The following is a 14786-nucleotide window of genomic DNA, read 5'->3' on the forward strand; positions in this document are numbered from 1 at the left end:
CGAAAAATTGCATATCTTTATTTTTTAACCTTGAAGGAAACAAAACAACTAAGAAATTAGAATTAACTTTGTAGACAAAATAGGTAGATGAGAAAAGAGAAGGAGGAAGAGGAAGAACTTCGGCGGAAAAACCTAGTTTGGGCTTGGGAGACTTTGGTGGGTGAGAGAGAGAGAGAGAGAGAGAGATAGGGGTTTTTTTTTAGAACCTTAACATGCTATTTAATTGAAGTATATTTTATAATAATTAATAAGTAATTTAATTTGTCGATAATTATTGTAGATCTCATGATAAATGATGTGTTGATAGACTAGTAATAACACTCAAAATGTGTATTTATAATGTGTAAAATAAAATTTAAAATACATAAATAATAATTATTAGAAATGATAAAACTTCATTTCAAAAAGAAAAAAAAAATGTGATGATAAAGCTTAAAATTAAAAATAATAATTTTATAATTTTTTGTATTGATTAAGAGTAAGCTTTTACATACTCAATTTAGTGTTTTAAAGAATTCTGCTATCTATAATAACTTTTTATATATTAAGAAAATATTCTTTTAAATTTTTATTTAAATTCAAAATTTTAAAATAAGAAAGAGATAAACACATTAAATAATTTATTACATATTTAATACTACCAAATATATATATATATAAATATTACATAGCTTGATTTTTATTTATTTTATCCGCTTTAATCCCTCACGTTCTTGTGAACTTGAGAAATCGTTTTCCCAGCAAATTACCATCGTAAGGATATATATAGGCAGAGGAACTTCCGAACTTGTCAAACGACTGACCGCCACAATCGAACTCCCGTCTCTCGTTTGAATTTAAACTCCCCACCGCTCATTAATTAAAAAAAAGAAAAAGAAAAAAAAGCTCATCATCTGAAATCAAAATCAAAATTCAAAAGCCCTAAACACATTCACTACCTCTGTTCCCTCGCTAACTCTTCCACTCTCTTAGACCAAGCAAGTCAGTTCCGGCATGACATCTGTCCAACCGCCGGCCCCGGGCCGCGAGCTCTCCAACCCTCCCTCCGACGGCATCTCCAACCTCCGGTTCTCCAACCACAGCGATCACCTGCTCGTCTCCTCCTGGGACAAGGTACGCTTTCACCTCTTCTTCCTCCATCTCTTCTCTCTCATCCTGTTCCTAGCTCACTAAATTCAAAACTAAGCCTCAATCTCCGTTCTGATTTTTTAGAGCGTCCGATTGTACGATGCCAGTGCCAATGCTCTGCGAGGCGAGTTCTTGCACGGCGGTCCCGTCCTCGACTGTTGCTTCCACGATGATTCATCAGGTTTCAGTGCCAGTGCCGATCATACAGTTAGACGGTCAGTGTTTTTTTTTTTCGTTATACGGATCTCAAAACATGAAAACATTCACCCAACAGAAGCTTAGGTGTGATATTATATTTAAATGTTACAGTTTCATTAGCTGAGCTTAGTTCAATTAATACGATGTTCGGCGAGACTTTCATTCTTCAATTGTAATGAAGTCAAACCATAAGATTATAGTCAATCTATGACTTCCTTATCCTTCTGAATATAGCCGAGGCTTAGCATCTCTAACTTTGAGATCTGTATATTTTTAGATTATTGCTTCTATCCGGTTTTTGTTGCCCGGTTTTCAATGTTGATTATAATTTTGGAGATGTTATTTGGGTGTTATGGCATCTCTGTTTCAGGCTTGTCTTCAGCTACAATAAGGAGGATATTTTGGGAAGGCATGATGCGCCTGTGCGTTGTGTTGAATACTCTTATGCAGCAGGTTTGTTTTGCAGTACTCACGTTCTCCTTAGTCCTTTGCTCTTTTAAATTTTGTGGGTTTTTGCTGGAATGACACGATTTTGAGCAGCTATTGAATAATTATAACAATAAAAATAACCATAAAGAAAACTAACAAGGTTGTGTCATGCTAATCCTTTTTTGATCAGTGAAAAAGGTTGTATCGTGCTAATCTTAAGATGAACAGAAATCAATTGAGACTGAAAATGAAGAAGTGACCAGACATGTCTGGATGTTAAAGCAACAATAATTTCTTAATGGCCTATGGTTGTATCTGTCTTGGGCACTTATAGGGCTGGATAGTCAAGAAGTTTGCCATGGTCAAGTTTTGTACTTGGTATGAAATCAATGTGAAGAAATGACTCCTGTGTATGTCAAGTTTACTTGGCTTTGCCCATTTCAGTAAAATTCTTATTTACTGATAAAAAAAATGTGAAGAAATGATTGTTACTCTTAATTGGTTGGCAACTCGTAATTACAGTTTGAGATAATGATTTTAATTAATTGGTTACAAGTGACAATTCCTCTTTTTACTTTGTATCACCCATGCATGATAACCAAGGTATAGTCTGACCTGGCATTTTTTGGTAGTATCTGCTGCAATGATGACAAGAAGGGACAACTAAGGCAGTTATTAATTTACGAGGAAATATTTTCTTTCAACCAGTGTTGTGAGATCCTTTACAGAGTTTTAAATTAAAGGAAGGATCTGTTGTTGGACTGGTTGCATTACTACATTAAGTATGTTCTCATGTCCCTGGAATAATTAAAAACACAGGACTTTTATGCCGCTTTTGTCCTTAGAATGGTTATGCTATATTAATGAAATATAAAAAATGTTTCCAATAGAACCATTCTTGTTTCGTTTGTTTGGTAATTCATGTGTAATATTCTCTCTTACCTGTGAATTATTCCAGGGCAATTAATCACGGGTAGTTGGGACAAAACCTTGAAGTGTTGGGATCCTAGGGGTGCAAGTGGGCAGGATCGCACTCTTGTTGGGACATACGCCCAACCTGAGCGTGTTTACTCACTTTCTCTTGTTGGAAATCGATTAGTTGTAGCAACTGCAGGAAGACATGTAAATGTCTATGATTTGAGAAATATGTCTCAACCCGAACAGCGAAGGGAATCTTCATTGAAATATCAAACTAGATGTGTGCGCTGCTATCCCAATGGAACAGGTAATATGCTTTTGCAGTTAAACACCGCCCATTCTCTCTCTCCTTCCCTCCTCACTTGAAAGACAATTTCTGGTCCTATTGATACAAAGGTTTGCACTTGAGTTGCTTTCTTGAATTTGCAGCTATACCATAGGCAGTTGCTCTTTTCTTATGCTGTATCATTTGAAATATTTTAATTGACTACAATAAGTAAACTTGCCTAGAAGTTTTTATTATATCTATTCGGTAGGTTGTGATAAATCCTCCTCTGACTGAGATAGCATAACATATGGGGAAAAAGAGACAGGAAGCAAGCTAGAAGCTTGTGTTTGGCCACTTGGCTGTATATCCATGAGAAGGGGTTATAGCGTTTTGCTGAAAATAGTCCACTTATTTTGTCCATTCGAAGCACTCTTCCTCTCTACTCTCTAGGATTTCATATTAACATATTTGACTACTGTTAACAGGATATGCCCTAAGCTCTGTTGAAGGAAGAGTCGCAATGGAATTTTTTGATCTCTCAGAGGCTAGTCAAGCCAAAAAGTATGTGTTGATCTTTGCATGGACCATTATGAAGCACAGTATTACTTGAATAATGTTCCCTGTGTTTCTGTAAAATATGAAGAAGGGGATCCCTCATTGCCTGAAATTGAGAAGTTCTTGTCCTTCATATGACTTCAAGAGCTCCAATTGTAACTTTGATTAGTTCTTTCGAGTTTCCTTGAGTCGTTACAAACAGCATTTGCAACATTGCAAAGTGTGCTTTTGTTAGTTCAGAAATTGTTAGGGTGTATAGTATGTTGCATGCTATACATTATTGGTTAAATTATAGCCTTGTCATGTTTTGTGCCATCATTTGTGGCTGGTTGGGAGTTTGCTGATCTTTCACTGCTAATATAGCATGAAAATGCTAGTAGGCCTGTTTGTTTTTTTTTTTTTTTCCTGCTATATGCCTTTCGGCGATCATATTACTTGCTGAAGATTTTAAGTGATGTTCAGGTATGCATTTAAGTGTCATAGAAAATCAGAGGCTGGAAGGGACATTGTCTACCCAGTAAATGCCATTGCATTCCACCCTGTGTAAGTTTTTGAATTCTTTGTGCATTGAATTATTGATTTTGATATTCTGTGTGCGTTGTATCTTTTAATTTTATATATATATATATATATGTTTTTTTTGCTGAATGTTGAATCTTTTAATTGATAGAACCGAACAGGCTTGTCAAATGTGTAATCTTTTTATATCTAAAATACTTGCTTTGGTGAAGATCATTCTTGTGAATTTAGTTTTCTAGGTATGACCTTTAGAAATTGGGCAGTTTATAACAAGGAGCATGGCCCAGATTGTTGCTAATAAAGTCAAGAATCTGTTCTCATATTAGTGTAGGAATAACTAATTTTGTTGACCTGAAAGAAATATGAGTAAAGCCAACTTAGAAACATGTGTAAAATAAAATAAATCAAAAGCAAATCTGTAAATAAAGCGTGTTAACAGGATTTTATATGTGCTTGCACACAATTGGCTGATGTGGACAAACAATCTGTGTAACTGAACTGAGAAGTAAGCACAATTGCCTCTTTTGGATCTGGAGGTGGATAAATTATCTTTGAGCTGGGGTTGACAATTAAGTCCACATCCTGAGATTAACTATAGCAGCTTCTTTCCATACTGTTCACATAGTTACTATATTCTTTCAAATTCAACCTGCAGCTATGGTACATTTGCGACTGGAGGTTGTGATGGCTTTGTGAATGTGTGGGATGGGAATAACAAGAAGAGGTTGTATCAGGTAAAAGTTTGCTTATGTAATGCTGTCATCTTGAGTAAAATTGTTGAAAGCTTTAATTTCTTTGAATTTCTGTTTGCTCTTTTCCAGTACTCAAAATATCCGACAAGCATTGCAGCACTTTCATTCAGCAGAGATGGCTGCCTTTTGGCGGTGGCATCAAGTTATACATATGAAGAGGGAGATAAAGCGTAAGATCAACTCCCTTCTCCCCCATCCCCCAAAAAACAAACCTGCCCAAAGCCTTACATGCTGACTCTTATGTGTTGTCTTTGCATCTTGCAGTCACGAACCAGATGCTATCTATGTTCGCAGCGTAAATGAAATAGAGGTCAAGCCAAAGCCGAAAGTCTACCCAAATCCTCCCGCGTAACAGAAAATGTATGATCTCCTTGCTGGTCCATAATGGTCTGGATGTATAATTTTTTATGTCTTTCTGTGGACGAACTTTTGTAATATCCACAAGAGTTAGCAAATGATCCGCACGAGTTGGGTGTGTTAAAATGTTGCGAAATCCCATATTGATTCTCTCCGATTTGTGTAAGTGCTATTTACATGACAATCTCACTAGAGTATACAACCAAGATTGGCAAAAAGGAGTAAATTCATAGATGTTAGAACAGGGGGTGTGGAGTTTGAAGAATTCTTGGGAATGGATGATCATGTACAAGATCTGAAGATTGTGATCAAGAGATTAATCAGTTGATCATGGACGGTGATATTATTCTGCGTGGTTTCGAATAACCTAAGTCGAAGTCTACACCCTGAATGAAACTTGGGGGTCCATTCCGTTGAAGCATCGAAGATTGGACTCCCATCGTAAGTCCTAACATAATAAAAAACTCAGAATCCAGATGGATGGAGGGCCGAGGGCCGGACTTTTCTGGCCAATCGCGGACGTCTTCAGTTCCTTGTTTGTTTTGCATCGAGAAAAAATCTTTTTTTTTTTTTTTTTTACAGAAACATGAAAACAAGAGAAAAACAACTAGATGTTACATATATACAAAATAAAAAGCCCAAAATTTGTTGTGTCTTTTGGTTACGCAAGCAATTAAATATTGCGGAATCTCAAAGATAGCACGTATAAGCATTTAAAAAAGACAGTACCGAAGAAGTGTTCTGGGGTCACAAAAAGGCACATTATCATTCTTGCACCATAACTAGAAGTTAAACAGAAGCTCCTTGCGTGACCAAATCCTCCCAAGGCGCTTTTATGCCAGCATCAACCTTTCCTTTTGACCTTTATGCTATGCTGCTGCCTGCTCTTTAATTACCTAAATCCAGAGGGAGCAGCTTGTGGACCGGCTCCTCCAGCTCTTCTCGTTGCTCTTGATTGGGCAAGCATCTCATCATAGTTCTGATTGGAGAAATTATAATTATAAAAGGAATGAAGGCATGAGTGTTAACAAGAAAGAATAAACAAAGAAAACAAAAGGAAGAAAAAATTACCCTTTTCTCAAATGCAATATCCCTCGAGTCGATTATCTTGTCTGCAATGCCATAATCTATGGCTTCCTGTGCTCTGAAATATTTAGGTCGCTGGATGTCTTTAGAGATTTCTTCCTTGGGTTTCCCAATTCCTTTTGCTAATAGCTCAATGTAGTACTCAGTATTTGCATCCAGCTCTTTGGCCTGAAAGAAGCTTGTCAAAGAAGCTGACACATACAAAAAAGACACCCACAGACAGTGACAGTGACAGAGCCAGTACCTTGATCCACATATCTATGGCCGCCCCACTTGATCTGTTGACTTTCGGAAGATATAACTTTGCTGCAATTAAAAAGAGAGACAATCAAAAGGCTCAAATGTTTATACTGCAGACACATCTGCCAAACATAAGATCTACTTGTTTCGAGTATATTTGTCAATCGGCAGGTTGCAAAGGTGAAGTGAAAAACCAATTAAACCATAGTTGATAACATGATTAGTTCCCATCTCCTATTGGGCTCTGAAAAAGTTGATAAATGGTAGAGACATGCTACTAGAGGGAAAGAAGGTGAAAAGACCTCAAAAAACATGGAAGGTGAATCTGGAGAAAAGTGCTATGTTTTAAAGAATGGATGTGAAGTGACTAAAATATATGACTACTAATGTAGAGATGTCATTAGTAAATTCTGGTTTTATTTGATGAAGATGATGATAACCATTTTTGTTTTTTTTTTACTGGTCAGAGGAGGAGGAATTGATAACAATAATAGAATTGGTAACAATAATTTTTTTATAAGTGAGAATTGAGAACAATTATATAATAACAGGATCAGTTTCTTTCTATATGAAATAGAAACTTATTACAGGAGGAGGAACTCTATTCATACAAGATTCAGACATAGAACCCCTCTTAAAGAATCACAAGCTAAAATTTAAAAGATCAACAGAGTCTGCAGAGGAAGGGATATGAACACTGCAAAGATCAGTATGCAACATACTTTGAACGCTAAATAAAGATAGCACGAGAAGATATAACTCGGGCATTAGAAGGTGGCTCTTTTATCTTTGAAAACAGAAGTCCTACCAGTAAGTTGCCATATCTAGGGCTTTGAATCATTAGGTTCAGCTACCAGAAAGCAATTGAAGACCAACTATGATGATAGCAAAACGTAAATCCAACAAAGGATGGAAAATAGGTTTTTCCGAAGTCATTTATAAATTCTAAACAATAGAATTTCAAATTTTTGAAATTGTTGACTTTTACCCAATGCTTCAGTTAAAGTTTGTTTAATAATTTACATGTTTGTTGACCATGAATGCAGTAAAGTGATACAAATACAGCACTCTACTTTTAGCTTAAAGGAGCAGAACAACCATGCAGAAAGTAGTTATTATGATCTTGTAAGCTTTAGAGAAAAGTGAATCATACTGGAGCAGTTTGGCTGTACAGCACGATAACCCTTTGCTCCAAGTGACAGGAGCATTGCTGCTTGACCATATGCCATGCCACAATTCACAGTATAGACATCTGATTTGACGTACTTCAAGCGGATAATGAAGGATATGCACAGGTTAAAGAAAGTAGATTAAGCACAAAAAATAAAAATGATGACCTCACTCTAAAACATAAGAAGAAATTTCAATGGATCTGTTTTGAGCACCAGTATGATTTATTTCAGAGTCATTGTAGATGCAAAAAATACCACATATAGTTGGTAATAGCACTTACAGCCATCATGTCAGCTATGGCATATGCCTCAGTTTCTGATCCAACAGTCTCCATCTTCTCATTCTAAAATGGCATGAGAGAAATAAAATTAAATATGTGCACACATTTTGATCATAAATGTAGCTCAGAGTTTCAGACATAGCAAATACGATTTTACCGATCATAATTTTCTATATGGAGGTAAACCTAAATACTGAAAACAACATATTTCGATGCTAACCTGTGTCCCAGATGAATTTATGTATAAATATATAGGCTTTGAAGGGTTATCATAGTCCAACCACATAAATTGAGCAACAAGGAGCTCGGTTACAGCTGGCACGATCTAAATCAAGCAGACAAGAAAATATCAATATGGTTCAGATCAAATGGATAGAACATGCCATTGTGATAGACAGAGTATAGTGGCTTACTGGCATGCCAAGATAGCATATCCGAGCATCTAAGAGTAAAGAAGGCAAATCAGGAGGAGCAGTTCTGGGTCTTCCATATCCTCTGCTTCCTCCACGATACATGCTTACACTCATACTGTACTTTGAAGGACCCTTTTCACCAATGCCTGACAGACTCCACATCCCTCCATGGTCCAAATAGTTCGTGGCAGATGAGATGCTTTCCTGTCAATAATTGTCAAAAAGAGAACCAAACGGATCACTGAATTTGCTGCCATAAAATTTAGGTTATATAGGGAACCAACTTCCAACAAGCATAATATATAATGGATTTTCTTCATATGACATCATAAGCCATTCAGATGAAACCAAGGAGAACGTAAGAAGTGAGAGTAACCTCTGTAACTCTTTCTGACTGCCGTCGGATGGGATTATCTTCTGTCATGAACATGTCCATTTGTGAAGCAGTAAGGCCGTAAAGAGATTGGGGTGCATTCTTGTAATTGTCCATCACTATCAGAGCAAAATGGAGGTGAAGTTTAGTAGCAATTTGTTTTTTTTTTTTTTTTCTGGCTGAGACTAAAATTTAAAGCAGCTTTTCAGCAAGTGTAGCCTCTTCTCATACTGACAAGGGCACTCTATAATTGGGTTTTACACTTTATCTGGTACCAGTTTGGTTTTATTTTCACTAGGGCATCCTTTGTACCATATAATAAGTTCAAGCCATAGTCATCACCAACTACGGTTAAAGGGGGAGTGACACCAATATCAGGAATATAAAATCGATGTGATATTAGATTAGGACCACGTAAGTTTTAATCTAGTAGTGCGGCGGGGTAAATTATTACCAAAATGTAAATCAAAATATCTCAATAGTCTACTGTTTTCAAAACCTTCTAATTTCAATTCTCAGCTTTCCAACTTTAACTTATTTAATTATTAAAAACATGAAATGATTGTGTTATCCAACTACTCTATCAAAATATAACGAGCAAATTTCTTTGCCTATACCAGAAACCATGAAAAGGAAAACATTATATATCTCAAGCAATAAACAATCTATGTAACCACAACTTTTTTTCCATTAAGATGACTTTAATTAAACGCGAGGAACAAAAAATAATTGAATTGAGCATGGGTAAATAATATAGAGAAAGTTGGTGTCATTGAAATTGGAAACGAGGGCGAGAGATGAAAGTTGGTGTCTTTGAAATTGGAAACTCGGGCGAGAGATACTCACATCCATCTTTAAGATTCTCTTCCCTGAAGTGCTTGGGAATGTGGTCCAAGGATTTGGCAAGTGGGGAGCAGAAGCATCTTCGAGCTATGCTCCTCCTTGTTGGGTGAACAAGAGATGCAGAGAAGAGCTTGGTGCCGTGAAGGAAGGTGGACTTCTGGAGCCCAAGAGAGGGACCCACTTGCCCAGATGCTCGAGGGTCCTCGATGGTGGACGAGGGTAGAGCCGAGAGCGGGCAGAGCAGCGAGGTTGCCATAGAGAGAGAAGAGAGAGATTTCACTGCCTTCGGCGTTTTGCAGTGTAAAAAGTATGTGGCTTTGTTTCCCTGCCGCTATGTGGCATGGGCTTCTAGAGTCCACGACGCATTGCGGCAGGGAAATTATTTTACAAATTTAAATTTAAGCAATTATAAAGATATTTATTGATCTTTATTTCCGTGGAGCTCTCTCTATGATGTTACAATTGTAATTAACGAAGCCCACAATTAAGAGCTTAGAAATTATAGCAGGGTGGTTGCCCAGCCCAGCCCAAATTGAGCCCACGTTAACTCGGGAGCTCTATTATCGCTGATATGGGCCGACAGTCCAATATGCAAGACGTGCCCTGAAAAAAAAAAAAAAATTCCAATAAGAAAAGTAAATTAAAATTTGTCTGAGTAGGAATTCTCTTTCTTTATCTTATAAATTATTGTCATTCCTAGTCATTTGGTAATGAATAATATGACACGTCTCTATGTTGTTGGGAATACTAAGATTTAAATGAATATATCACTCTTTATGTGAGGCATACCATTATTCCTTTTTTTTTTTTTGAAAAGTCAAAATTAGCTATACTAGTTATAATGTTCTCAAGTACTACTATCTATATATTCTTTATCCTAAGCTTTATACTTTTCAATCATATATTTTAAGTGATTTTTCATGAAGTGGTTGATATATAAAATCACCTAGCTAACATGTGTCACACTAGTAAGCGCGAGACTGAAGATAACAAGATAAAAAATGTAATTAAACATTAATTATTTTTCATATCATTCATACAAAGTAGATGCATGGAAGTGATAACGTACGTACGTTAGCATGATATAATCAAATCAGGCTCACTAGCTAACAGCTTCTTTACATGGATTGCTTAGGAGAGAATTAATGAGATCAACATCACGATCGAATCTTATGATCCCCCAAGCTGTTTCCAAATCATATCCTATATATATAATATGTAACAAAATGAATTGAGGGGCCATGCATGGGATGGATATATGACTATATATATGCTATTTCAATGCAAAACAAGAGACTGAAGTACATATATATATAGTGAATGCAGTGTAGTAGTGAGTGAGACATGATCATGACCTATGCATGCATGAATGCAAGCAACTCCTTTACACTAAAATTTACAAGTGGGAATATGAAAGAATCAACCTCCCAACAAAACTTGGAAGTTAGTGTTTGCTTAGAAGAGTGCCAAACTTTGACGCCACACTAAAGTCTTTTTAACTTGAACAACAAAGCTACGTCTTTCATTTCTTTATATATGCTACTTTTTGTAGGGATCCATCTTCTCATTGGTAAAACCGGCAAGCCCTAATCATGACATGTCAATTGCCTATTGGATTAGAGCATAGATAGTCGTATGAATCACAGTAACCCTTTTGTTTTAGGCCCAAAGCAAAGCCAATCTTTTATCGATCTCAGAAAGCAGCTCTCCCTCCGCTACGTCGTTCCACCACAAGCATAAAGATGATCACGACCAATGCTCATGTTGTCGTATATGAGAAAACAGTACTTTGATCTTTATTGTATTGGCATGCACAATGCCACGTACGAGCATTGAAACGGGACCTCGAATTCTCTTCAAATATGAGGTGGCCGTAACCACGATTTTCCCCCCAAGCAAAAAAAAAAAAAAGATCACGTATAAGTATTAATACGACATTTTCTTACCTTAATGTCTTATTTGTTTTTTTCGTAGACATTTAGCATGACTGCGTGATACTCAAAACTATGGGAGAAGTGATACGTGGCAAATTACAGCATTAGCAATAGCCAGATGGCAGCCAAAGATGGCCTCCAACAAAAAATGGACGGCGTGATGTGAACATCTTTTCAATTGCTTGTCCGTTATGGCAAACACGAGAAAATTGTCTTTGAAGTGCCACGTGTCTGTTGCGTGGCCTTGATGCACCTGAGGCTGAGACGCTTGGAGAAAGCTAACTACTTTCGGTAGTGTACTAGTACACTCTTTCCCGCCGCCATACGTGACTCTACATCTTTTTTTTCTATGCGATTAGATGGTATGGTTACCTACGAGGAATTAATACACCGAAAATGCTAAATTGTCTTTTATTTTGTCTCTGAATTTGAGATTATTAATAATTTTGTGTATTTTTAAAAAATATTTAAAAGAAAAAAATATATAAATACACTAAAGACACGCAACAATAGACGGCAGGATATAGCATCATTCTCAATGCATATATGCTATATAGCAGTGGGGAGGTTGGGTTGGAGTAGTTCCAAGCTCCCAAGTTCGTTCTACCTGGCAAGCAAAGATTTAGGTGTCGTAAAGATCAGGGGCTACTTTATGATCTTTTTGTTTTTCTATAGAGTATATATAACGAGGATAATCATGGGACTAGTAATAACACGTGGCTAATAAAGGATGTTTCTTACGTAAGTTTAGCTGTCTTGCCGCATCGACAACATAGCAAACCAACAAGGAACCGCCACAACAGAAGCTAGCTCACAATTTCAAAGCTGGCTACGACTAAAAATAATTAAAAATTATAATAAACATATATAGATAGAGCTTTAATATCTTTCTACAATTGCAATCCAAGTCCAGATCATGGGATATTTCTAATCTTTTTGATCACATGATTAACCATCCAAAGCTTATAAATTTTTGTTTTATTATTACGTAAAAAATAATTAATATGATTTACTAAGACATCAGCTAATTAATAACTGCAAGACAAATAACAATATATCCGCAGGGATCGAGTTAAATTGTTCTTATCCAGTTTGTGAAGGGAAGGGAGGGGAGGAGACGTGACCAGGCTAGCTTAACGACCGTAATTAGCGTGCTTAATACGCCCCTAAGACCCACCAAAGTCGGTCCGGTCTACGTACGCCTACCAGTTTTATTTTTATTTATTTATATATATAGATTAGTTATATCCATATATCTCCGAGTGTATATAATTTACGTGAGTAAAATTGGAAAAGGAGCTAGCAGGCGTTTTGACTTGAATAAGTCCTCTCGTAGCTCAAGCTAATTCATTCAGTCGCCACCCCACCACCACTCCCACTCTCTTTATTTTTTAGCTGTATAGTTGACCCACTTCACTTCCTCCTCTCCAAACCCCCCCAAAACCAATACCCCCCACACCACACCCATCCTTATTTAAACCACATCCATCTCTCTTCTATACACACAGACACTCCAAACACACAATACATATCTTTCACTCTTTCTAATATCTACAGTTATTCCTAATTGCTTTCTTTCTTTCTTTCTATCCGAGAAAACCAATCGATCTCTCTCTCGATATGGCCTTGGAAGCTCTGAATTCTCCCACCACTGCCACTCCTTTCAACTACGAATTAGACGACGTCGAGCGTCAATATGCGGAGCCATGGACGAAGAGGAAACGCTCCAAACGACCAGGACGCGTCGAGACCGAGGAAGAGTACCTCGCCCTCTGCCTCATCATGCTCGCCCGTGGCGGCACCACCAGCGATATAACCTCTCAAACGCAACAAAAACAATCGCCGCCGCAGCCGCCGGCCTTGAAGCTTTCTTACAAGTGCACCGTCTGCGATAAAGCCTTCCCTTCCTACCAAGCCCTCGGCGGCCATAAGGCCAGCCACCGCAAGTCCTCCGAAGCAGCCACGGCCAAGATCACCGCCAACGACAACAACCACCCGTCAACTTCCTCCTCCTCCGGAACCGCTGCCGGCACGAGCGGCAAGACCCACGAGTGCTCCATCTGCCACAAGACCTTCCCCACGGGCCAGGCCTTGGGCGGCCACAAGCGCTGCCACTATGACGGTGGCAATAGCCATAGCAACACCAACGCCAACGCCAACACCAACACCAACACCAACACCAACACCAACGCCAACAGCGGCGTGACCTTCTCTGAAGGTGGCGGCTCCAGCCTCTGCCAGAGCCACCGTGGCTTCGACTTGAACCTGCCGGCCTTGCCCGAGTTCTGGCTCGATAGGAAAAGTAGTCAGCTTTGTGCGGAGCAAGAGGTGGAGTCTCCTCTGCCAACAAAGAAGCCGCGTTTGTTCTTGATGAGTCCGGACGACGTGGTTTCCTTCCAAGATTGATTTCTAGATATTTACGTGAATCGCATTACTTTCATGATTTTTTCTTCTTTTTTTTTTTAGTTACCTTTGAAATAGTTTTTTTTTTTTTTTAATATATCTAGATGAATTGTTTCTGTACAGTGAATTTATTTATTGTTTCATAAACTCTCAGAGACAGCTATTATTAATCCTTTATTATTTTATCATTACTACTCTTGCTGTACAAATTTTTGGGTGGATGGAATTAGAAAGAAGGACGATCGATAGATTAACTTCTACGGCTAAAAGAGTTGGAAAAAAAAATACAATTATAATCATTTACAAAAACAATTAATTAGTTTCTTCTCTTCATCAAATTTTATTCCAAGTCCATTTTGTGGAATTACTTCATGTCCGTGTTAATGTGCCATTCAGAGAGGTGACCGACCGACCGATTGACTGTACGTAGTTGGATAAAGTCAAGGTCGTTTTTTTTTTATTTTTTGGGGGTACTTGTTCTTTCGCGGAAGCTGAATATTCTATTGAATTTGGAGGTGCTGCCGCGTGACAAGCGCAGGTACAGCGAGGCAGTCTCGTTGTGGTGGCGGTGCTAATGGAAATTTGGAATTATGGTTGTCTTTTCGGTCTCAACAAGCATGAACCAGCGCATGCTAGCTAATAGAGTGATGGCAGTCTCAACTCAAGCCACTAACCTCCCATGTGGTTCGCCCCTTTAATGCGCATCTGGGCAATGATTGTACAAAAAATCTACACATAATTTTCGCATCATATATTATACATAATTTTTTAATTTTTAATTTTTTTTTATCAAATATATAGTATAAAAATTATGAATAGAAGAATTTAATTAATTTAAGATTAAAAATAAAATAAAATAAAAATAAATATAGTGTAAAAATGATGAAGAGTAAAGCCAATGATTATATACCTTCATT

General features: G+C 37.5%; 3 protein-coding genes across 3 annotated transcripts; 2 read left to right on the forward strand and 1 right to left on the reverse strand.

Moving 5' to 3' along the window:
* The first annotated feature begins 791 nt into the window (after positions 1 to 791).
* Positions 792 to 5278, forward strand: LOC109014210 (mitotic checkpoint protein BUB3.1). The gene is made up of 9 exons (XM_018996578.2): positions 792 to 1113; positions 1213 to 1343; positions 1697 to 1779; positions 2714 to 2980; positions 3427 to 3502; positions 3959 to 4039; positions 4671 to 4749; positions 4837 to 4937; positions 5032 to 5278. The coding sequence occupies exons 1-9, from the start codon at positions 994 to 996 to the stop codon at positions 5117 to 5119; spliced, it is 1026 nt and encodes a 341-aa protein (XP_018852123.1). The 5' UTR covers positions 792 to 993; the 3' UTR covers positions 5120 to 5278.
* A 435-nt stretch (positions 5279 to 5713) lies between these two features.
* LOC109014211 (ATP-dependent Clp protease proteolytic subunit-related protein 1, chloroplastic) lies at positions 5714 to 9893 on the reverse strand. The gene is made up of 9 exons (XM_035686439.1): positions 9536 to 9893; positions 8693 to 8808; positions 8317 to 8520; positions 8124 to 8228; positions 7904 to 7966; positions 7604 to 7715; positions 6455 to 6516; positions 6196 to 6378; positions 5714 to 6103 (listed from the first exon to the last, which is right to left on the reverse strand). The coding sequence occupies exons 1-9, from the start codon at positions 9786 to 9788 to the stop codon at positions 6017 to 6019; spliced, it is 1185 nt and encodes a 394-aa protein (XP_035542332.1). The 5' UTR covers positions 9789 to 9893; the 3' UTR covers positions 5714 to 6016.
* Positions 9894 to 12749: 2856 nt separating this feature from the next.
* On the forward strand, positions 12750 to 14178 carry LOC109014209 (zinc finger protein ZAT10-like). Its single transcript, XM_018996577.2, has one exon. It carries the CDS (start codon positions 13087 to 13089, stop codon positions 13870 to 13872), a length of 786 nt encoding a protein of 261 aa, XP_018852122.1. The 5' UTR covers positions 12750 to 13086; the 3' UTR covers positions 13873 to 14178.
* The last annotated feature ends 608 nt before the right edge of the window (positions 14179 to 14786 follow it).

Source organism: Juglans regia, chromosome 16 (assembly GCF_001411555.2).
Source record: "Juglans regia cultivar Chandler chromosome 16, Walnut 2.0, whole genome shotgun sequence".
In the NCBI taxonomy this organism is placed as follows: domain Eukaryota; kingdom Viridiplantae; phylum Streptophyta; class Magnoliopsida; order Fagales; family Juglandaceae; genus Juglans; species Juglans regia.

Excerpts from the sequence above, each read along its gene's own strand:
- LOC109014210 (XM_018996578.2), top strand. The coding sequence starts at position 994 with ATGACATCTGTCCAACCGCCGGCCCCGGGCCGCGAGCTCTCCAACCCT. Across the intron at positions 1,780-2,713 it reads TGAATACTCTTATGCAGCAG|GGCAATTAATCACGGGTAGT; the intron begins GTTTGTTTTGCA and ends GAATTATTCCAG. Across the intron at positions 4,040-4,670 it reads GCCATTGCATTCCACCCTGT|CTATGGTACATTTGCGACTG; the intron begins GTAAGTTTTTGA and ends TTCAACCTGCAG.
- LOC109014211 (XM_035686439.1), bottom strand. The coding sequence starts at position 9,788 with ATGGCAACCTCGCTGCTCTGCCCGCTCTCGGCTCTACCCTCGTCCACC. Across the intron at positions 8,809-9,535 it reads AGAGAATCTTAAAGATGGAT|TGATGGACAATTACAAGAAT; the intron begins GTGAGTATCTCT and ends TTGCTCTGATAG. Across the intron at positions 6,104-6,195 it reads ATATTGCATTTGAGAAAAGG|AACTATGATGAGATGCTTGC; the intron begins GTAATTTTTTCT and ends TTCTCCAATCAG.
- LOC109014209 (XM_018996577.2), top strand. The coding sequence starts at position 13,087 with ATGGCCTTGGAAGCTCTGAATTCTCCCACCACTGCCACTCCTTTCAAC.